Source organism: Chlamydotis macqueenii, chromosome 1, assembly GCF_036417535.1.
Source record: "Chlamydotis macqueenii isolate bChlMac1 chromosome 1, bChlMac1.mat, whole genome shotgun sequence".
NCBI classification, from domain to species: Eukaryota; Metazoa; Chordata; class Aves; order Otidiformes; family Otididae; genus Chlamydotis; species Chlamydotis macqueenii.
In genome coordinates, this window is record NC_141556.1 from 59,784,548 (window position 1) to 59,808,672 (window position 24,125).

Sequence of the window (24,125 nt, forward strand, 5' to 3'; positions counted from 1 at the left end):
TCTGCTGCAAATTAAGTCCATGTTATGTTAAAGAAGTCAATTGTTTACTTCTGGGACTGCTACTGCTAGAGCAGAATGAGAAAAAAGGTGCTGTGACTGTTCCTGAACTCCTCCTTTCTCCATGAAGCTCTATTACAGTCCTGCTATTACTGATGGGAAACTTTATCCCACACAAGTGGTCACCAAAATAGCTGCATATTTTTAAACCACAAATCCTTTGAAGTACTGCCTATGAAAATACAGAGATGAATGTTTCTCAGTACTTTGGGGTTTCAGGTCGGGTCACTTTGTGGGACTGGAGCAGTTGACAAGGTCTCATGAGTGATTTGTAATTACTTATGAAAAGTTAAATTAGATGAGGATATAAATCTTGATAAGATAAGCATGGCAGCCATACCGTGATTCAAAGAGGAGAAAACATAGGAGTTGCTTCTCGGCACCAACACAATTAAGGACATGGAGAGAACAGAGAGAAAGAAAAGCAGATACTTAGTTGATATTCAAAAAAGAAATAACAACCTGCTGTATTGCTGTGTGTGAGAATTCATGAAATACACCTAACAACGTATCACAAATGGTTAACATATTTAACCATTCTTTATTTAACATTCTTTCTCCTTGCCTTTTTTTTAATTTTTAATGTAAACGACCTCAGTGCTTAGGAAAACAGAGATGACTCAGATTTGCCACAGGATTAGTATAGTGCAAGGAGCTAATGGTTTGTGTTTCACTGGCATCTCTAGCATGGTACAAACTTTCTGTATCTTCATGTACACACAAAACAATCACTTACATCTTCTTCCAAATGTCACTGGGTGAGGTCTTATAAAAGCAAACAGATCAGACTGAGCATAGAGGAAAAAGGCCCTATAAGCACTTTCAATGCACACATATCTAACTCAAGTACTCTAAATTTATTCTTTACTCTGTGTCCATTTTCTCAAGGATTCATATGAAGAATAGGCCTAAATGTAAGATATGAAGCAGAAGAGGACACTGGGTTTACAGCTGTGATAGCAAAGGGCATTCTTTGCACGAGGGAAAGAGTAGACAAACAGGCAATGCCCAATGTGGGGGAAGTGGACGTGTGAGATTAAGGCAAGCATTTGCCAACATGGTGAAGAGACTTGTAATTACCAAGTCGTTTCATTCAGGCACACACTAGCCATTACATGCGTAGTAGCTCTTTTTCCCCAACTGAAAAGCAAAGGCATCAACCGTCTTAGTTCAGCCCAGCCTGTGTCCTTCATCGGGACCAGCCACTAGATGGTGACACTGTCAAAAAACTTACCTTAACAAGAGGGCGGTGGTACACGCGAATCCCAGTTACATGCCCAGCTGCACCATGAGAACCAGATGCTTTCATGCAAGCGGGCTGGTTGTCATCCATAAACAGCATTCTAAGTGGAGGCACACACCCTTTAGAGACCAGGATTTGCTCCAAACCCATTTCCCTTGTGACCAATTACCATGAACAGCTCAGGAGAGTAACAAATGTTACACTTCTCATTATTGTTTCAAGGATTTATTTTATTGCTGTGAAATATGAGTACTTTCAAGTGAGAGGTTTGGCTGAGATGCATGCTCACTGCATTTAAGTAAAAGATGTGGAGGATTCATGTTGTTTACTAACGGAGACACAAGGGACAAGTTATTCTCCCAGTCCATTCTTTGACATCCAAATAGCGGAAAAATAAAACATACGGGGAGCAGCAACGTGGCCAGGAGGCTGAAGAAAGGCTCCTATCCTGAGGCAACTGACTACACCAAGAACTGGACAGCAAAAAGAGCCTCCAATGGAACAGCGCACTTGGCAGTGCTACCTTAACACTAGACACAGGACATGCCAAGGAGGATGGCTGCCATTTTATTCATCCAAAGACTCACTTTTTACCACCTTTACCAGCAGCTCTCTCATTCAGCCTGTCTCAAAAACTCCTTACTGTGCTGGTACGGGTTGGAGGGCTCACAGCACGCAGGGCTAAGGCAGCTGGTATGTTTAAGACTCTTGAGTGTACCTAGCACACTACTGAGGTATTTGTTTATGGGAGTGTCTCCTAACCTGATCAAGACTGGATGCTTTTACACACAGATTTTCTAGCATTGGTGCTGATGATGCTGCTAAAAAGACAGAATTGCTCTGTCTTGCTCACTCTCTCTCACGAGCTGCATTCCTTTTCCCACCCCTTGGGAGATCTGTTAACAATTATTACCAACACTCTTGGCCTCCCTAATAGCAGAGGATGTTAACTACAAGTGGATTGTGTCCTTTGGACTGGAAGTCTGGCCCAGCTATTCGTAGCCTTTTGGGAAGCTCTATTAAGTTGCCTGTTGTCTGCAGGTTTGTATGAGGAGCAAGTGGGTGGAGCTTGCTTTGGAAGAGGGACAAGAAAGCAACCTCTCACCCATTCCTCCACTTCCACAGCAAGAGGAGAAAATGCTGATGACAGCTGGGGATTCATGAAGAGGGAAAAAAAACAGATACAAGTCTCCACTCTGTTTGATTTTCTGTTTGTACTGAAAGTCACCTCCTCCTACATAACCAAAATAGAATTCTTTTACAAATTAGAGTATGAAATTTGAAGCCTTCTTGCAAAGCGTGAGAAGGATGAAGAAATACAATAGGGGAGCTTTCTCTCACCTCGTTCCATCATGACCTCCAGCCAATGCCACAAAAGCAAAGAAAACCTCTTTTGCTTTGTCTTGGAAGAAGCCAAATCCAGCTGTGCTGCTACACAGCATCACCAGAGAACCTCATCAAGAAAGCAAAAAAAAAGGTAATGAAGAGGTTCACTGCTGGCTGCTTTACTCTCATACCCCTCACCAGCAAACTAGCTCCCATTACTGGCAGTCCAAATCTTGACCTCTTGCCTTTTCAAAGTGCTCTGAGGAACACTGTCTGAACCTTCTTGACACCAGTCACCTCTACCAGTCAGACAGTTGCCACATAAATATCACATTGGAAAGGACTTGTGCTTATTTCAGCAAGTGTGTTGGAACACTTTGACTAACAATAAAAGCTTAAATAAAAACAGGATGGCAAGACACACAGATATTCCCATTTTCTAACCAGAACTAGGACATTTAGTTTTGGTCTTTGTTTTACAGATCCAAAAAACTTTCCTTGTTTGTGGCATAGCAAGGCTGTTTGAAGACCACCAAAAAAAGTGAAAGGCTATTTAATGGCTTCACCCAGGCCCAAGCTCTGTCTAAAACAACTGATAACAATTGCAGTTAGAATCATAGAATAGCTTGGGTTGGAAGGGACCTTTAAAGATCACCTACTCCAAGCCCCCTGCAAGAAGCAGGGACATCTTCAACCAGATCAGGTTGCTCAGAGCCTCATCCAACCTGGCCTTGAATGTTTCCAGGGATGCAGCATCTACCACTTCTCTGGGCAACCTGTAAGTTGCTAAATATTAATTATGTTTCCGATCCCTGCAGATTTCCTTGCCACTGAGACTGTTTGCACAACACATGGTACTTCTTGACTTCCAACACTGCAAAATAAGGAGTGATACAACTCTGTCATACAAGACTATGATTGCATGAGATGTCCTACCACTTCAAAAAGTATAAGCTATTCTAGAAGGGCTTTAATTGTGAGAAAGTTAATCCTCCCAACAAGACCACAAATTAAAGATGCAAGATCGCAAAAAAACAATCAGAACCTGGTTTGTGCTTGGCATTTCACCTGTACCTTATTAACTAGACCAAGTTTTTCTGATGGCAGCAGTAGCAAGCATTTTTCTCCCTCCTCATATGGTGCATCTCACCTTATGGAAGCCAAGCTCCCTTTGAAATACATTAGAATCATAGGGAAAGGAGAGGTCTCTGTTAGATAAGAAACTGCAAATTCTTTTCTAGACATTTCATTCAGGTTCCTGTATGCAATTTGGTTGAAGGCTCTTTAGCTGCCCAGCACTGCCCCTGCATCTAACTCCTGATGTTAGCTCCCTTGCTTTCCCATCATACACAAGATACTCTGTTCAAATGATGGAGGAAAGACTGAAAGAAGGAGGAAGAAATGAGGGATCTAAAACGCATTTATATCCATTGACAAGTAGAATCTTTTAGATCTGTGTATAGATTGTATGTGTCATGCCAAGAGAGACCAGCTTCAGGAAACACCTTGTGAAAAACACAGAGAAGCTAAAGGCAGAAAAAAAAAAAAGAAAACAACCAATGTCTGTTGTTACTAGCTACTACACCTACTAAATACAGGGAAGCCAGGGAGGCCCAGGAGATTAGCTAGAACAGGCACAGAGTGTAGCTAGTTGAGTCACAAGAGTTACACGCATCACTAAGTTAGTTTCACACCTTGCATCAACAAAACATGGTAGGTTTGCTAAAGATGTAAGCAAACAGAGACACTGCAGACTACACAATAAACATGCCTACAGCTTTGAGAAACCTCTGGTAAAATAAAAAGGGAAACCAATGTCATTCCTGCCAACTCGCCATTTCTCTGTCTCCTTTTTGGCAGCCTTTTTTTTTTTTAAGCTTTTCACCTAAGTATTTTTAAAGTGGTTACTGAAAGCCGAGTTCAGGCTAGAGGCAAAAGGCAGTAGGCAAGTATCAGAGTAAAGGACGGAGAAGTGATGCAAGTGGAGGGAGGGGAGGGGAGTGCCTCATGAACAGAGCGCAGCAGAGTGGCACCTTGCACCTCTCTCCAAGGGATGCTTTCAGCAGAGCATGTTTTGCCTCATTTTGTGCCACTGACAACTGCCAAAGAACAAACTGCTTTCAGCCAAAGTTAGCAGTGCTGGACAAAAGCGCTTCCAAAGCCAGCTTACAACAGTGGATAAAAATAACAAGCATCTGACTCAAAGCTGGTCAAGCAATGCTGAGCTGAAAACCCCTTTTACATTCTCTTTTGGTCTATATAAGATTTGTGCAATAAGATTTAACTCAGTTCTCACTTCCAGATCAAGTACTTCTGGACATGGTACACACAGGATGAGGGAAGGCCATGCTGAGACAGACAAGGCTCTGGTTTCTCATAGCTCTTTGGAATTGTTGGAAGGAGCCACAGGTCTAAGCGTTCCACTCAGAATATGGCAGAGCTGAAGCGAGACTAATTAGGGGCAAACAGAAACCATATGCGATTTTAATGAAACAAGGAGCTGGTCCACATGGCTTACTGCTGCAGGAGCATTTACTGCCTGAAAGGAATGTGCATCTGGCATTGATCATTTCCCAACCCATCGAGTGAGGAGTAACATGGAAAGCAAGTTGGAGCATATGATGAGAGACGAATTGCCTAAAGAAGTACAGTGAGGGGAAGCAGCCTCTGCAAGGAGAAAACATGTCCTTTGCCTGTGATTTAGTGATACAGTTGCAAGTGAGGCTGATCTTCCATTTCCACAGATCATTATAATAAACTACAAGAACGAGTGCTAGAGTGATTAAAAATGGATCAAGTGGTATTTTAAAGAACCTACTACAATCACAGAAATCTCATTCTGTTTCACACGGAGCAAACTTTTACTGCCTCAAGGTCATGAGCACTGCTTAAAGAATAAAGCACTGTTGATCCTAAACAAGGGTAACATATAGTCCTCAAATATGATGTCTGTTGCTGCAAGTATTCAAGTGACATTGCTTTTACATGTACATCAAAATCTGTACACAGTGAGGAAACTTGAGGCTGAAGAGGCAGTGTAGATGCACCCTTGTGTTCTATTTTTTCTTTTTAACTGCAAGTTTCCCATAAAGTTCCAGTTCTGCTGGGAAATAAAAGTCCTTAGCCTGCAAAGCTGTAGAAAAGTTCCTCTACTAGGATGTGCAAGCTGCAAGCTGTTATGTTGCAGCTTGATATCTGGTTCTCAGAACAAAACCACTATCTTCACCAAACACACAAGAAACTGCTTGCATACATCACAAGAAGACAAGGCAGGGGGAAAGATCTCTGATTCAGCACTCAACTGTTTATACAGTGAATGTGTAGGGCTGAACCTGGTAGATGCTACTTTGCATTTCAGGTAACAGCAAGACATCTGCAAAGCCAGATACATAGAACTGGTATGTCTTTGCTCCTTAGTGCTAGATTTCCTCTATGGAATATCCAGAGTTAGCAAGCATAAGAAATTCATCATTGTACTTTTCAAGGAGGCAACAGAAAATTCTTGAGCCAAATCTGCCAATTTATTAGTCTTTCTTAACCCACCGTGCAATCCGTGAATGCATTGGGAGCTCACATCCAAATGGACCAACAGGAGGAGGAGGAGGAGGAGGAAGGAGCCCCGCTAAAGAGATCATCTGAAAGCAGTTTTCTTCTGTGTGTTAAAAATAGGGCAGCTCTGACAGCTCGTGTAAACCTTTCAAAACAGGGAGTATCAAAAGCCACAGGCCTGGACACTCCCTGCTTCAGCAACTTAATTCAGAGGACTCTCCTTGCTTCAGCACCTCGCCCAGCTGGGACGGGTGCCAGCATTCTGTGAGGAGGCTGCACTCCACTGATCACATGGTTTACACTCAATTTTGCACGTAGGAGCTAGAGAGGAAGAACTGTTTGGGAACATGTATAGATTTCAAGGGTACTGGGTGGGCCTGCAAATTCCTTCCTGCATTAGAAAACTTGTATTAAACTGATAGGCTAAGCAGCTGTCCACGCCAAAGAGGTATACGTACTTAACCAGGTCAGGTCTCTATGTGCTGCTCTGCTGTTCCCAGTAGCACTATTAGGCCTGCTGGACCCTGGAATTAAACCTACATTCGAACAATTTCTCCTGTGAGAAGCCAGTACTTTTGGTCACCATTCTTGAGCCATTATAAATTGTTCAGAAGCTGACAGCCTCTGCAGGGTGTTCACATTCAAGAGGCATGTCCACGACAGTTCTGGTTTATCATAATGCTTAAGGAATTTACTAATTGCCCATTTTATGAGTGTCTATTATGTAACCACAGTCATTAATACTATGTAGCTGAGCTTAGCTACATGAAGAATTTTACCCTGGAGTCTGAGTACCACGTAAAGACAGGTGTAGCACTCAGATCCTGATTCAGTGTTCATTAAAGCAAGTGGAAAACATCCTGGAGTCCTGAATCAACCTCATGTACCACAATTAGCAGTTAGAATACAGGTCAAAGTCAGAACAATATCAGGGCAAACTTCACATTGAGCAATTTGCCCACCTATCCAGAACTTTCCAGGATCCCATGTAGTGGCCTGTCATAACTGTGTTCCAAAACATCATCCTTCATTTCGGACCTTTAAAGGAATATCAAAGACCAGAAGAACTCAGTGTTGATTTGTTACAGGAATAAAGTTAAAAAAAAAAATTAAAAAGAATGATATGAGATATCTCATGAAAGAGGTAATGAGAAGACCTGGAGGCTAAGAACATCTATAGGCAACAACTTGTTACATGAGTAACAAATATTCCACACTGTACATCCTCTAGCTCTGAAGACACAGGATTTTCCCAGTACAATGACACAGAGTACTGATAGAAGAAAAGGTAGGCAGACACTGGCCAGTTACCTTCATTCTTCAGTTTGCTCAGAAACAAACTGTCCTACTGACAGACTGGCCAAAGTTCTTCCACAAAAACTGCAGTGGAGAGAGAAACAATATAATCATCTCATTCTTTTATTACCCAAACTTCCTTCATACAAACTTTTCATCAAAATTTCATGTTCATGAACAGCCCAAGAGGCCATAATCATTACTTGTATGCTCATACGCATCCCAGTGCTCCCAATCAAATACTAATGAGATGACTCTTACCTAGACTTCTGTAAGCACAGAGGACACACTGAATGGTTAATGGTGCCTGTCTACCACCAACTGTTGCCTTTTTTTTTTTTGCACAACAGATATTTAAACAAATCCAAGACTACCTCATACTGTTTTATTCCTAGTCAGTATTGCTAATTAGTGGGTTTTACATGAAAATTCTCAAGTCTGACATATGAATCTGATGGAGATTTACTTAAAGTGAACCTACCAGTCAGCTAGCTCATCTGTGCTACTGAAATTTGAGAGCTTTGTAAAGTATTCTTACCATGAACTTTCATAAAGTTCCAGTTTGGGGGAAGTAAGCCTCCGTTCTGATATCACTTCTTATGTGTCCTTGTAACTTTTTAGAAAAAAAAAAAAAAAAAAACACACAAAAAAACCCCCACAAAAGCTCACAAGATATGGTTGGGTAGTCATTTCACAGCCACTCTGGCAAAGTGTTTGCTATTTCTGAATGCTATAAGACCCATTAACTGTTTTGGGAGGCAGAAGCTCTCTGGACACTGCACTACTGAATGTTTACAGATAAGGGTAATCATTTCCAGGGTATACACAGAGCTTGACAGCCTCCTGCCTGTCTAGGTCTCCTAAGACATTGCCAAAATAGTCCTGTTATGGTAAAGTAATGAACCACCCTCCCAAGAGCCAGCTTTTCAGGGCTCCAGTTAAGCTCACACCTGGCAACCCAGGTGTAAGCATGTTTAAACATTGACAGGGAGGGAACTAACAGAAATACAAAGGGAAATACCTCGTCTCACTCCACTGGCAGCAGCGCAGTCACAAACTTGTTTGTAGAGTAATGCAACAAAGCCAAGAACTGCCCATTGCCAAGGACTGAAGCAAGTGAAGGCTATGCAGATTTGTGTTTTAAAGGGAATTTTCAGCATTCAGAAAAAGTTAACTATAAACCCCAGAGGACTAATGAACTGGAATCTCTCCCAGCCTGAGAGGTGGTGTGTAACCTGATCAAAATCAGAACTTCCAGAAGGGGAGGCTGTTACTACTAAACCATCAGGGCTAGGACTGGTAGAAATGTTTCTGAAAGTGCTTTTTCGTGTCAGGAAACACGGTTCTACTGAAGGCACAAATTTCTAAAGCAAGCATCAACTTCAGCAAAATTGTTTTTTATTTATCTTCTCAGAAAACCCGAGACCTATTCTTATCCTGAATCAGTATTTCTCTTCAACTACACTTGAAGTTTAAATGTTGATGTGAAACAACATCTGTGTTCAAAATGGACATTTTAAATTAATCCTTCAAAATATTAGATTCAGATGTATCAGAATCACTTTTTCCAGAAAATTCCATGCTGAAGATGCAGATGTTTTCATTTTTCCTCACACTTCAGGTAGGGTAAGTTTCCACCATTTCAAAATTCTCTATGGAACAGAAATTCTGACCCTCTCCAGCAAGTTTCTAGACTTCCACTGTATAAATCAGAGATGACAACAACAAGCTCTAATGACAGAAACAAGACTAAATTCCATTTTCCCCCTCATTTTTCAGAAGCAGGAAGTAAATTCATACCAACGAGAGCTGCAGGTGCTAAGAACTGGCATCATTTCAAAAAGCAAGCTATTATCCCCTATGATCTCAAAGAGTAAACTAAAATAAGCATTCAACTTCAGAGATCAGTCCTTTAATCACTGTGCCAATAAAAGTCTGTCAACACTGCAGACTGTAAATGAATATAGACATGCTAGGGCTATCTTTTAAAAGCGATGTAGGATACCACAAACACACTAATTTAATCTGTTCCTCAAATAAAACATTGGCCTGCTGAGTGCTTGTACTGTGAGACCACCGGCAAGTCAGCAAGTCAACCTTGTGACAAATGCCTTCCTACTCTCTTTTTTCCTCTCTAGCAGTTTCCAACATTTTGAAGTAGTATTGTTTCATTGCAGGCTGCTTCCTGAAGCTGTTTCCTTCAACTGCCTGTTGAACCCAGTGGGAATTTTTCCACTGATTTTAACTGGAGCAGGATCAGGCCCTAAATAAGTAGTGGTGGAATCCCTAGACTTATGAACTGAACAGCTGTCTCTGCCTTTCCGAAAGAAAAGAGGCAAAGTTATTCCTGCAGCTGTTTTCCCCTAAGTGCCTTCTCTCCAAACTGTAACAGGACTGGAGGGAGGGGGAGAAGGTGGAATTTTAATAACCCATTAAAAAGGGGTACGGGCCATTGCGCAGCAGGTCTTTCAGTTCTACTCAAGCAGGGTCACTGCTGCCAGGCTCAGACAGCCCTAAGGGCACGGGAAGAGTCGCCTTCTTGTTTTCACATCTCATTCACAGGAATGGATAACGAGGGGGAGGGAGGAATCAGTTTTTGGGTTAATTAGCACCATGAACAGACAGCTGCATTGTCATTAAAAGTTCAAGAAGTCATGAGGGTCATCGCTGAACAGCAAGATGTACACACACACACGCACATGAGGCACACGTCTAAGCCTGGGTTTTCAGTAACCTTGCTCGGCTCTGGTTTTCCACTACCCCAAGGAAACACTGAGTCACAAACATTGAACTGTTGTAGCTCTGAGAAGACAGAAGCACAAAGGCACTCCCTCTGAACAGCAGTTGTTCATCCTCTTGGAACTGCTTAATTTCACACTTAATACACCAACTAAGAATAGTTACATGACTTTTTTCCCCTTGAGAAAAATCAGAGGCGTGGCTTACCAATGTATAGTTTCACGTCCACTTCTAATATTCTGTGGGATAAGCAGAAGCCCAGTTAACAAAACTGGGCTATTGGTGCACACTGTTTCCTTCCACAAGCAAGGAAGCTGAGGAAGTGCAGATGCGTATTAGCAAATCCAGAAATGAGCATGTATGAAAAATAATTGAAAGATAAAACCTCTAAAATGTCAAGGACTGCTATTAATAAGGTTTGGAGCAGTGCTAGCCTCAGAGAATCACAAGTTGGCTTAAAAACAAAACCAACAAATTATCCAGCTATGCAAAACAGCCACAGATTACATTCTCATTGACACAGTTACATTTTCTGCTAAGGGATTTTAGGGAAAATGCACCAACACAAGTAAGAATTCCCCTGTCACCTTCCCAACAGGACAAGGAAGAAATACAGCCTTGAATAGTTAAAGCATTACTGCTTCTACAGAAAGCAGACCGGCATTACTTGCTTCTGTCAGCTGTAGCTTTGCTGCCAATACCTTCTAAAACCAAAATGGGGCTGAAACCACTACCATTATAGTGAAATCTAACTAAATCTAACCAAAACAGTTTTCCTTTTCTGGGTGAAAGGAACACAGATTCTGCTTGCTCTTGCTATTAAATTGGCAGGCAAACACGTAACTAGCTCATGAGCATATAGTTCCATTCAGTGCTTGGTCTTTGCCAAGGGAAATTACTCTGGGAATACAGAAACAAGGTTATTTTTTAAATTTTAACCATTATAGCTCTCTGGATTCCAGTGTACACTGGTTGTGCACATAATTGAATTTTAGTATGCTGACAATACAGCTGTTGCAGGAACTCTAGTGGAGATGTTCTCATGAGGAAAAAATAAAGAGACATAGTCCAAAATTCAGAGTGGAAACAACATGCATCAGCATTCTAATTGCCCAAGTTAAGATGGTTGCTGTGAGCTCTGAAGCCCAAGTGGGCTAAGCAGCTCCTCTTAGAAAATTCCTTTGAATTACTTCCCTCCCATTCAGGACTCTGGATATATTTTTTTTTTTAATGTAGTCTGGTGGTACTGCCTCAAAGCACCATCATAATAATCTTTCAGTAACAACTTTGGTCTATCATTCCTTGTTGGTCCATGTATACATTAAAGAATATATGCTGGAAGGAACCGTGACATGTGCTGACCTTATGTTGGCTTGATGAACAAATATAGAGCCTGCACAAAAATGTGGACCCCTCAGTGTGCCAAGACAACTGTCACCCTAGAACCCTGTTCTGTTTGCTCTCCTGTCCTTCTGTTAAAAAGGCTGCCTGGTCAGGATGGGTGTAGGCAATGTTGTCAAATTGAGAAGAGGGGAGCTTCAAACAGCACAAAGGACAAAGTTTACGTCAACGGCCCAAGCTGCCATACCACATAAAAGACAAACAGGAAAACAGTTTCTGAGACAGGAAGGAAAGGAAGACCCAGTGCTTTCCTTTACCCTACCTCTTCCAGCAGCCTTTAGTACTGGAGGAAATCAGTATGAGAGCAGGGTGTTCAGAAACAAACATGAGATCTTGCACTGACAGGAAGGAACCTATTGGCTTGAAAACTTTCCGGTACTAGTGAAAGCTTTGTTTCCCATCCAGCGGAACGTACAGGTGCTGTCTGCTTTTTTCAATCCACACTATTTCTTCAACCAATTTTAAAATTGCATAGGAATAAAGGCCAGTAAGGACCTGCTTCTCACTTCGCTTGCTGTTTTTTTCAAATGAGTCAGTTTTCTTGGAAAAGTCAAGTCTCCTTGGGATCAAGCCGGCAGTGCTACTCCAGCAGGCTCCAGCTAAATCACACAACACAGAGGGATGTAGGGCTCTGTAATACAAGTATTTATTAGTATTTGGCTTTATAGTCCCATAATTATCTGGCATCAGGAGAGTCCTCAGAACAAAATACATTATTCCCATCCTGTTGTCCTCCCAGTCAAAGAGAAAAAGAGCAAACCAGAGTGCACTGGGAAACTCAAGAGATAGCTGTAATTTCGAATGCATGTGGGAGGTAGATTAGACATTCATACTGATAACAAAAATAGACTCTCCAAAGTTAAAATAACAAATGCCTTTAAAGAGTTTTGGAAGGAAATTAAAATCGCATGGTTTGAATCAATCTCTAACTACAAGGAATTAGGATGATAGCCACAGAAGGGGGCTATGGGAAAGTTAGACTATCCCACATCAGGCTTCTGGAAGGTATCTTTTATCACCATCAGAACTCCAGCCAAGCTGGTGATGCATTTGACCCACTAGGACAGGTTCTGCTGCAGGGTGCTTGTTCCAAAGTAAAGGTGTTAAAGGCAACATACTTACACGGGTCACTGGCTGTTTGCCACCAGGTCTGGTTGAGCTTCTCTCTGAATGGATAATATTCTATTAAAATCCTCCCGTGATAATTTGGGGTCTCTTAAAGTACCACTTAGCAGTTCTGCGTGATACCATGGAATCCTCTATTTCTGTGCTTCTCTGTAAAGCTGCAAACTGTTACAGAGTGGAAGAAAAGCACGACAGCTGCTTAATTCTATTGAAAATATACTGCCTGTAGAGACGATGGAAACAGACTTATTGAAGTCTCCTTTTTATCTTGATCCTCTAAGGAAATAACCAACTAAATCCTTAATCCCTCACTCCCTTGGGGAAAAGAGAAAGGAAAAAAAAAAAAAAGAAAGAAAGAAAAGAAAAAAAGAGACAGGTGCTGCTCTTCATATTTACAGAAGTAAAACAAAGGGCCCAGGAACTCATCCTGCCCTTACCCCCAGCACAATCCTTTGCAATACCGAGGCTCTTGCACAGGAACTGCTGCTCTTGTCTTCCTAAGCTTCTCTGGGTTTCTGATTCTTGCCCTGTGGGATGCTAAAGGAGGGTCCTGTATCTTGTGGCTATTGAAGTACTGTACACGATGGCTACTTAAGTGCCCCTGGGGTCACTTTGCTGTTTCATTTCCTCTTGGAATGATCCTTGTCATCAGTTCATTTCAGGCATTCATTATTGCAAGTGCTCTACTTTTCCATGCAGTGTGGTCTCTCAACTAGTGTTTCCTGTTCCTTCTTAAACCTGTTTTCCCCACTCTCCCTTCTCCCAAATACCAGAAATTTTTCTCCTTTTACCTCTGCGCCATATGTAGTATATTATTTATTGGAAGAAACTATTTACTCAGAAAGAGGCCCACATATCCTAGTCCACAGGTGAGTATGATAAACATGAAGATTGTTTCACTCTTAAAGGACTCCCTCCATTTTCCCAGGGAAATTTAAAGCAGAGGACCCTGCAATCACACACTTCACAAGAGCGGGTCTAAAGGCTGTTTCGTACCGTCCCCTCAATCCCCTTTAATCTGCAATGTGCATTTCTCTAGATCTACGAAAGGCAGGTGGGATATTTATAGCAGTGCCAGAAGAGGCAGGAAGTAGGAAACCGGGGCAGGTGTTAGGAAAGTGTATAAAGGGCTTGGAAAGGTGGGGCCAGCCTGGAACTCCTTCCCCCAAAAGAATGCTGAGCTGAAGAAGTGTCTGGGGAATAGCTGGTTTTCTAGAGATATCCTCTGGCTCTCTCATCCTCTACCTGTTGCCTTTCCAACACCAGCCATTTCCTGTCTTTCAAAGTCAAGTGGAAGTTTGTGGCTTTCCTGTCTTGGTACAAGTCAGCATAATTTTGCCCTTATATTTTAACTGTTTGGAGACCAACACCAAAACCTGCTCACTAGTGGGAGAGCTTCCTATTTACTGCCGATAGAAGAAATTTGAGAGGGCTGATTAAACATCAGATGAGAAAGATCTTTGCTTGTTCATGTGTTCACTGAGCATGAGGGATTGAATTTGTTGTCTGAACAAATGCTCCAGTGCTCTTCTATAGAAAATTAACAGACTGACATAATGCCAGTAGGCCTCCCCGCAGGCTGCACTGCAGTAACACCCAGTACAGAGGGAAACATGGAGAAAAGGAAACAGATGTTGAAGTCCCCATACTGTAATTACAATGCAGCATGAGGGAGTTAAAATTCATGTCCTTCAGTCTAGGCCAGCAGCAGCTTGGGTCACTTTGAACATTGCCCTGTGGAACAGAAGTACTGCTGTTTCCTATGTGCTGTTGTGGGATTTATTTTTTCTTTAAATGAACCACCAGAGAGCAAGAAGTAATAATGTGTTACATTCATGCTGTTGCATCTAGTATAGCCATCACTATCTGTGGAAGCACTGTGGAAATTTGGTGCAATTTATATTTGCTTTGCTAAAGTACCAGTGATCATGCAGGCCAGCAGAAACTTGGGCCTCTTCATACCAAAGTCAAGGAATTAAGAAGGTGGGGGAGGGCGGGGGGAATATCTATGGAGTCTCTTTTTCATCCTTGGGCCCTTTCACATACCTTTCTTTACCTCCCCAATAAACAAGTTCTAAACTCCTAAGAGCCAGTAGGATTACAATGCTCAAACACTATAACCGGAGATGGGTAACTAAGGAAGACTGGATTTTTTTATTAGAGTGCATAATTTTGTCCAGAATCACTAACAAATAGGTGTTGAACAATGACGTCTCTGCCATTCGCACACTCTCCTTTTACCTACTGGCTGCAGTGGGTCAGGTAATTACTTCACATATAACAAAAGTACCTTTCAACAGCACATTACATCTGGCTTAATTGCATTTGCTTCTCCTGCTGCACAATCTGCATCATTTTCCAGCTACGCTGTATTTTCCTTAGAACTCACCTGCTAGAAACAAAAGGAGCCCAACCCCTGCATGCACACCATGCAACTTGCACTTCTTGAAGGGCTGTTTGAAGGAACTTGGCATTCATCTGAATGGAAGAAGGCAATAGCTTTGGCTAGAATCCAGATAGAGTGAAGTGTGTATCCTCTGTCCATGGCCAGTCCACCCAGCCAGGCTTTTTCAAAGCCTAAGCGTTGATTGCCAGTTAGAATCAAACATGTTACAGGCACTTACAGATCAATCAGCAGAGCATCAGTTTGTTTTATGTGTGTTCTCCTACCTGTGTGTTCCCTGAAGCCACAGCATCCATTCACTCTCTGGAAGGATTAGATCCACCTTGGGCATGCCCTGAGATTTCAGATGGGGTGGCCTACCACATGTCACAACTGCTGATTCTACTTAGTTTGACCAGCCTGTACCTGGTTCTTCATCAGTGCTTCCATACAACATCTCTCCCTTCTCCAGTAATCCTTCTCCTCTCCTCATACTCTGAGACTTGTCTTTGAAGGGCCTTTGCCACTCCCGCAGCTCCTGAATACCTCCTTCCCATTGAGCCTATTGCTGTGATAATCCTCTTCCCCCACCTGTGACAAAGATTGAAGTTTTCAGAGCTGAGCCTACTGACACACACCACTAGTTCCCCACTAGCACAACCTTATCCCCGAGTTAACAACAGCCTCCTTCACCTTCTCCCCAAGCACTCTCTGTATTTCAGTCCCAGGAGGGACACCCCAGATCACCTCATTTCTTCCCAAGATAAAAAAAAAAAAAAAAAAAAAAAAAAAAGATTCTACATCTCAGGCAAGCTGTTGCTGATATTTGATGAGGTTTGATGTTATTTTTGCATATGTGTCTCTGCTATTTAACTTGAGTTGTATTGTCTGTGTACGGTTTCTAAGGGCTGAAATTGCCCTTTGGAAAGGTCTTATATAAACACTAGCAGGAATTTGGACTATTCATAGTCAACATTTATTTTACCAGCACGCAACTCAAGAGATTTCTATCTTGTTTCCAAAAGACTCACAGAATCTTTTTTAGCTGGCAGAAACATTGAATAAATAAAGTAATCACAGTTGTGTAAAACTACTTGCATTTTTATGTTATTAGACATTGTCAATTAATGCACTAAATCTTCACTCTGTTCACTCAAGGGAACTACTTGACATTACAGTAGAAGGTTAACTTTTTTCTTTAACAATAGCTTTAAGCTCTCTAGTGTTTGTAACATTCCTGTTAGAAACCTGAAACCATCAAGTCAAATCCAACTCTGATACAAGATGGGAAAACACTACTGAGACCAGTGGCACTGCACCTGCTTTACACAAGTTACGAGGCTGGTCCAGTATTTCCCTTCCATATTGATAACTGGGCCAGATTTCAGACCTAGTTTAAGAGGGTATAAATCCATGTAAGCCACCTTGGTCTCATTTACCTCAAACCAAGCACCAGCCTAATACTTCCAAACAGAAGAAATTTGAAATTCACTGGCTAACATTTTTTTCTCAAGTTATTCCAAAGCAAATCCTAATTAACTCTGGTTTTAAAGAAGGACCTAGCCCACTATGGACAAGTAACACTGGTAGCAGAGTCACCAATGGGCAGAGCACCGATAATTTTGGCATGCTTTTTCAGGTATCTGCTTTAGAGAAAGAGCTCTGGGTTTTAGTAAAGTCCCAGCACTGTGCCCTCCTCTGTGCCCCAAATGCTTAAACACAGAGGGCTACCGAAGAGGTTGACCTTCAGCTCTGCTATTTGCAACAAGTATTCAGTGCTACAAAGCTGAGGAAAAGTTAAGACAGTCTTCCAACAGTTCCAAATATAGTCAGCTGCCATGATCAGCCTTGTCTCAGAGAAGTCTATGTAAGGTGTAGTTAGCTTAAAGAGCAGTAACAGTCCATTAAAGTCACACCAGTAAAATTTCAAGTGTCACATGTGGAGTTCTTCAGAGGTTTAGATGAGTTACAATAGGCTTTTAAAGTCAATAAACTCTACATTTGCTTAACTAATTGGTACTTGAAGGCTCAATTTCCCTCTCGTATCTTTTACACTACTATCATTTCACCAGTGTCATTTAAGTTGCTTCCAATTTAGAATATCATGTGAAAAACAGAATCATACCCTAAAAGCCTAGAGCAATAAGGAGCACATCAGAGCAAAAGCCTCTTCATCTTGAATTAAAAAAAAAAAAATAAATAAAAATCTCATCATTAAAAGGAAACTCAACCACATGCACTCCAAACATTATAAGGACTGAAATTAGTCCTTCAGCTTAGTTTGGTTCAGAGCTGGCAAGCACGGCATGCCTGGCCATGCCCGCTAACTCAAACCAAGCTGCCCTCTCAGGTTTACTAGCTCTTATGAAGTTCCAGAGAGCATCTGGTGAAAGCTTCATTTAATGACAAGACCTCCTGCCCAGACCAAACAGCTTCCTTTCTTCAGTGACGCATACTTGGTTGGGCTACATAAGAACACCACATGGTATAGGAGCTGTGAGAAAAGAGAAATATGACCTCAGACAACACTATTACATCAAATAACTAAGTTTTCAGCTTAATAGCTTTAACATCTAACTAAGGCCAAAGGACTCACTGAGTGCTCCTACTAAAGATTCTTGGTCCCATCCACCATGACTGTCAGGATTATGCATGAGTACAAAGATCCATTTCATCAGATGTCAATCTAGTTCCATATCTAAGAGACTCTGTATTTAATGTCTTGGAAAATGTGAAGTCCACTGATGAACCTGAGAAAGAATGTGTGCCACTTTCTTATGGTCAAACAACAAAATCTGCTCATCCTGAATATCAGGCATGAACAAAGCAAGCCCTTCCCAACCTCAGATGAAAACTTTTGCTAAGCTAAAAAAATGCTAGTACTACACACAGCAGTACATAACTGTGTTCCCACCAGCCTACTTCTTCCCAGAAAAACTACAGCAGCAGCTGGCAGATGGAGAGTTCTCAAGAACAGGTGGGAAATCAGTGAAAACAAGAATGAAACAAACATCTACATAAAGCAAGGAGCTTTAAGACTCAAGGTTAGAACATCTGGCTCTCTGCTGGCTCAGAGGTCTTGGTGGAATTACTTCCTGCAGGAAATCTGGAGTAAGCAGATGCAACAGTAACAAGATACCAAAGGAGCCTTATATAACATTCTGCACTACATCTTCCAAACACTAATTTCCACCACATTTTTTCAATACATACATTTGGAAAAGTGACAAACTTCTGATCCCAAAAGGCTCTCTCTCCACTCTGCTTGGGACTTCAATTGCAAATAAGCAACTTCTAGTTCCACTTCTATCAAATAAGACAATCCAGTTTAGAATGGCCATCTTTCTGTCAGAAGACATGACCAGGCACCATGAACACCCTCTTTCACGACAGTTTTTACCATGGACATTGGAATTCCATAAAAGTTAAACAAATCTCCTCAATTTCTTCCCATGTAAAATGGAATTCAGAGTACTATTTTTTAAAAGCTTTATAGTATGCTTCTCAGATTTCCTGCTTCTAAAAATCCCTTAATGGGAAGTCCATTCTAAAAATGAAACTACATCATTACTTCCTCAACAAAAGTCTGATTCCAAAGTGGATACAACACTTTTGCAACCATTATCATGACATGTAACCCAAAAATTTGTTTTAAATTCATCTCTAATGAAAAGATTGGTATAATAATTAATTGGAGTTGGTATATTTTAACTTTTAAGTTAATTTGGCAGACCTTACTTGTATGCTTTAAAGGATGTGATCTCACTACAGAGGCTATGTCAGGGCAAAGAACACATGTTCAAAATCTCATCCATGATCAAGTTGTTCTGCATATCTCTTTTAGCTTACTAGTGAGAGGTGGAATGATCAATTCAAGAAAATCAGTGAAAGAAAAAGGGCAAGTTTTCAATTAGATGCTTAGACTTCAGGCCAAGTAAATTCATGAGCTTCCTGCTTCTCTGCTGTCTCTTGCTCTTCTCATATCACATTCTCAGTTCAAAGGAGGCTAGCCACTGGAGGTGGTGTGAACTCAGTGCTAAGGGTATGGCAGGACAGAGGAATGAAGGGCTTCCTTAACACCAAGGGACTCTTAAGAGCTTACCTTCATCTCCCCAAAGCTTGCCAACTCCAACTCACCAAGAGCGAGGCTATTCAGAAGGGAGAGAGGACCCATCAGCACCCTTGCTGAAACAGGTATTTCCCCCACCACAAACTGTAGAAAGGAATGTTATTTTGAGCTCCTTTGAACTTAGGTAAGAGACAGCTAGTAGTGTCATAGCTCTTTTTCTGAAGTATATGCACAAGATGAAAGTGAGATAGGTGTAGAGTGGACAAAGTACTTTCTTTATCGCTTGCAGACTGGTTTGTCAAAATCCAGCCTGCAATTTCACATATTCCTTTTTTTTTTCCTGAAGAGGAGGTGGGGCAGAGGAGCCAGGCTGGAGGTGTATTTCCAAACCTGTGAATGCAATGTTCAGCAGCCAAATTCAAAAGTTCCTGCTGCTCCTGCGGGAAAAAAAAAAAAAAAAAAAAAAAAAAAAAAAAAAGGACAAACAAGCCCTTTTCATGTCAGCTGTGTCCAGCTGGAAATGTCACAGCTTTGTCTCAATGCAACAAAGCATGCCTGGTGTCTGTTCTTTCAAAAGGTCTCTTAATTCAAACAAAAGAGAAATATTCACATCTGGAAGGGGTCATAGGCAGAGGGCGGGAGTGAAGGAAGCAAAGTTCAGATGGCAAGTCATAGCAGTTGCTGTTTGTCTAATTATTGTACTGCCTGTTCTGGCACTTATCGATCCAGTTAAAGAAAGAAAGCCAAGAGTTAAAACAGCAATTTTATTGTTGATTGACCTCAGAGGGCCAGATGAGACACACCTCTTCACTTTTGCTACATTCATCATGCTGAAACACTTCGGCTGAGTGAAAAGACCCCTTGTGACCAGTCTGGCAGTAGTTTCTCATTCCTCCCCCCCACCTCCTTTTTCCAATAAATAAAAAAAAGTTATTGTTGTGTATGGAGTCCCAGCTTCCTTTAGAAGACCACAACCTTCACTTTCAAATTATGTACATATTGAAATCTGGCCCTTTCCAATGGGTTTATTTGAGCATCTGTTTCTAAAAAGATTAAAGCCTTCTAATGACTGCAGAGTTGGGAGGCTGTATCAGAACTCAGCCACAAGAAGATCAAAAATTAAATGTCTAGTGACACCACACTGAAGAAAAAGAGAATAAACTTAACAGTAGGACTTCACTGGCTAGGCATGAAAGACGAAGCGTAAGAGTTTACATTACATTCCTAAACTAAATTTTCTTCTTCTTCAACATTCAGTGCTTCTGAAGATGAAAAGCCTCTCCTAGGCTGCCACCTAGCTAGTTAATTTCTTGTATTGTTTTAGGAGCTATTTTAGAAAGCTCTTTTGCTCCAGCCCTTATTTCATTGACTCCTCCCTTTTGAGCTGGTATTTTGTCAGGAGTTTCAAGAGTGATAAAAACTTGCTGCCAAGTCCCTTTCTTCTCCACAATGTGTTTTATAACCCAGCATGTAGTTTAGTCTGTCTAAACACTGGACTAGTACACTGCCATCAGTTTCCATGGAGATTATTAACTCCTCCAGAGCCAGAAAGCTTTAGTGTGCTTTTTGCCCTTTCAGCACATGAAGAACGTGACAGCATTTACTAAAATCAGCCTACAGAAACATCATATTTTCCAGATAGTCCTAGCAAATGCAAGGATTTACTTTTACTTCAACCCATTATACAGTCCTGCGGTCTTAACCAAACTTGCAGTTAAGTCATTTGCTAGAATGAGTTGCTCTTTCCCCTTGTGCTTCTCCTCCTTTGCATTGCTGTGATACCTGAGGCTATGACAGCCTCTCTGACACCAACTTTTTGAACTACCAGAGCAAAACCAAGGCATGAGATATAATGAAGAGTCCAGAACAGAGAAAGGAGAGAGAAAGGAGATTACTTTGAACTCAATCAGAAATCAGAGAAGTTTTGTACGCTAAAGTTTAGGAGCACTGTTACATGAAACTTCATAGTTTACCATACTCCTAGTCACTTAGGCATCTAGCAAAAAATATACTGCCAGTGTGTATTCATAACAAAAATGTATTTAACACCATTTTGAGAAGTTGAATTATATTGAAAACTACCCTTAACCTAGTATAACATGACCTAATCAGAGCAAGAAAGTAGACCTTCTTCCAAAACGCAGCTAATGAAGGCCACATGCTGTCATCAGCTTTAGCTGTGGAAAAATGGTTTCCCAGTCTCACTTTCACAGAAAGGAACAATCTCCCTGGCTGTTGCCACTTCGGTGGCATGCTTGTTGATCCAGCTATGAAAATGGCAAGAGAACTTTGAATACTGCAGTTTCCTGGAAGAATTCCCCTGTATAAAGTTATTCTATAAATATTTTCCAGGCTATCGTCACTGAAGCCAACTGTAACCTTCCCAGCACTTTTAACATGTAATGGTTTTTTTGGCATTCAAGACCAGATGCACTATATAAACTAGACATGAATAACCAGGCATAACTGCAGTTTCTGTAGAAGAGTTAGAGACAAGAAAGAGAGGGGTTTCTCCCCCCTCCCCCCAGTAAGTTTGGCTAACTTGAAAGAGCCACTAGCAGGGTTCATAGCAATAGGTGTTCTGCTGGAGTGAAAATTATTTTCTATTTGACTTTCATAGCAGTTGCCAGGTGGATTTCTTTGCAGACTCTGCTTGGAGTTAGTACTGTGTGGGTACCAGCAGTGCCAAGTCCCCCCAACCCCTTTGACACTGTGCTACTAAGGCAATCTAGAGAGGTGCAAGGCTTCATTCATGCAGTCCACTCACAAACGCTGAGGTGACAGCCTATATTCACTGTTATGTGGACATGTGTCCAGCATTAACTTAAAGGGCACCACTAAGTGATTTCATACACTTGACCACAGGACACTTAGCAAGCAGCAACCGTATATGGTTAACCACCCTTGGCTACAAACAAACCAAAAACCTTGAGGACAGAGTCTCCATTACCTCTTTCGCTGAGAGATTTTGGGTGTTCCCCCTGTTCTCCATCTAAAGTTAGTATAGTGACAACCCTTAGGGATGCCAAAACCCATACTGGAGAATATCAGCAAGGATAAAAAGCATGAATGTCTGCACACCTCCCGCAGCTGCAAAGATCACAACGCAGCATGCAGAATGCACAGAGGCACTTGTTACCTGCTTCTCCAGCCCCTCCTGAAGTTACTGGCGCAGCACCCCAAGCCTATGTTAGCTGCACCTTGCAACACCAACCACCACAGGTGGTTTCCTGGCTTGAGAGGACTTGTCCTAATCCTGCCTCCTATTATTTGCCACTGGGTTGTGGAGGAAGTTTTGGCTGCCCACACCTCCAATTGTGCAGTTGTCTTGCTGTAGGAAACATGCCAATCTTAAAATTACTGACTTCTTGAAAGTATTTCTTGGAGAGGCTGCCACCACGGCCGTGGGACAGGACCGCTGCTGCAGCATGCCTCGCTCCCTGCCACCCCTCAGGAGGGCTGGGTGGGGGTCCACCACCACACACCTCTCTTGCTAACCCATGTGTATGCACAGCTACGGACCCTCACCTACCTGGAATGCCCAGACCACCCCTCTCCAGCTTAACCCACCCCACCTCTGCTTTCACTGGGCCACTCGTAGCACCAAGGCTCGCTTGTGGTGACAGCCCAACTGCTGCCCACAGCCCCCCACCAGGGTCCCACAGAACTTTCTAGGCACACAGGCTTCACGTCAGCGGGGCAGGTGCTGCCTCCCCACGCGAGGAGCCTGGGCTCCCCCTCACGGAGCCCCCGCTGGGCCTGGGGCGGCTGAGGGGCGAGGATGGGGCCGCCCACCCCCCGGCACTTACCGATGTCGGAGTTGCAGAAAGCGTCCTGCGGGTGGATGGGGACGCAAGTGCAAGCCTCCACCACCAGGTCCCGCAGGCTCCAGCTGCAAAGGAAGACGACGAGGAAGTTCAGCCACGCCGTCATGTTGCCCCCCGACCCGAGGTGCCTCCTCACTTCGGCGGTAGCAGGAGGGCGGCCGCGGTTCTGTTCGCCTGACTTTACGCTCGCTTCCTAACAGCCCGAGCGCCTGCACTGACTGCTCGTACTACCCTTCTCTCTCTTGCTCGCTGGCCTCGGCAACGAAGCCTTCGCTCGACGGGACGGTGCAAGCCTGAGGACACAGCCGCCAGCAGTGCCGTGCAACAGGACGCGGAGCTGCGCTGTGCCGCGCCGGGCCGGTGCGCGGAGTTATAGCCTCGATCGCGCCCTGTCGGGCTCCGGGGGCGCCGCCGCTCCCGACCAATGGGAGCCCGGCATTACCTCATCGGCGGGAGAGGCCAGCGGGCCGGGGCGGGGCCGCGGCCGCTGCTTCCGCGCCTTATAGGGAATAGTGCGGGGAGCGCCGCGCGTGGGTGGCGGTTGGACGGCTCGCGGCTGGTGGCGCAGGTAGCCGAGCGCTCTGGGTCCCTGTCTCCCGTCCCCTTCCGCTGCTGGTGCCGCTGCGGGTACTTAAAACTCTTAAAAATCTAAAACTTAGAAACCTAAACTCTTAAAAACTCTATCTGCTAGTGTTCGTCCCCGTCTGGCCCCGAGGAGCCCTCCACCACCACCCCAGCCGGGAGCTGCCTCTCCTCAGCCGCCCCGCTCCGTGCTTCGGGGTGCGAAGAGGCACCTGGAAAGCGCAGGCGGGGTGGGTTAGTGGCTTATAAAGCTCGGGCTGTTTCCCTCGAAACCACCTCGGCTGTCTGCAAGCTGATTTTTAAACTGGGAGAGGTGAAACGGTGTTCTACGGGGCTTTCAGATCGGGAAACGCAAGGGGAGTGCAGAGTTGCTGCTTTTCCTCTTTCAGCAGGCAGTGAAAAGAGGATGGAGGAAAAGGACAAGACCTTGTTGAACTGTAAACCAGGATTTCATCCTGCGGTTTTTAATCCTGCCCAAATGCTCCTTCTTTTGCTGTCACTGCACCACCAACACCCATCACTTTCTCA

At 43.0% G+C, this 24,125-nt stretch overlaps 2 protein-coding genes across 3 annotated transcripts in view; one reads left to right on the top strand and one right to left on the bottom strand.

The window, feature by feature from the left end:
- TIMP3 (TIMP metallopeptidase inhibitor 3) overlaps window positions 1-23,364 on the bottom strand; it is a 38,958-nt gene extending 15,594 nt beyond the window's left edge. Inside the window, exon 1 of the mRNA XM_086753800.1 lies at window positions 22,998-23,364. Coding sequence (XP_086609926.1) covers window positions 22,998-23,121 — 124 coding nt within the window. The 5' untranslated portion in view covers window positions 23,122-23,364. The remainder of the gene's footprint in view (window positions 1-22,997) is intronic.
- SYN3 (synapsin III) overlaps window positions 1-24,125 on the top strand; it is a 204,293-nt gene that overhangs the window by 90,860 nt on the left and 89,308 nt on the right. The gene's annotated exons all lie outside the window — the stretch shown is intronic.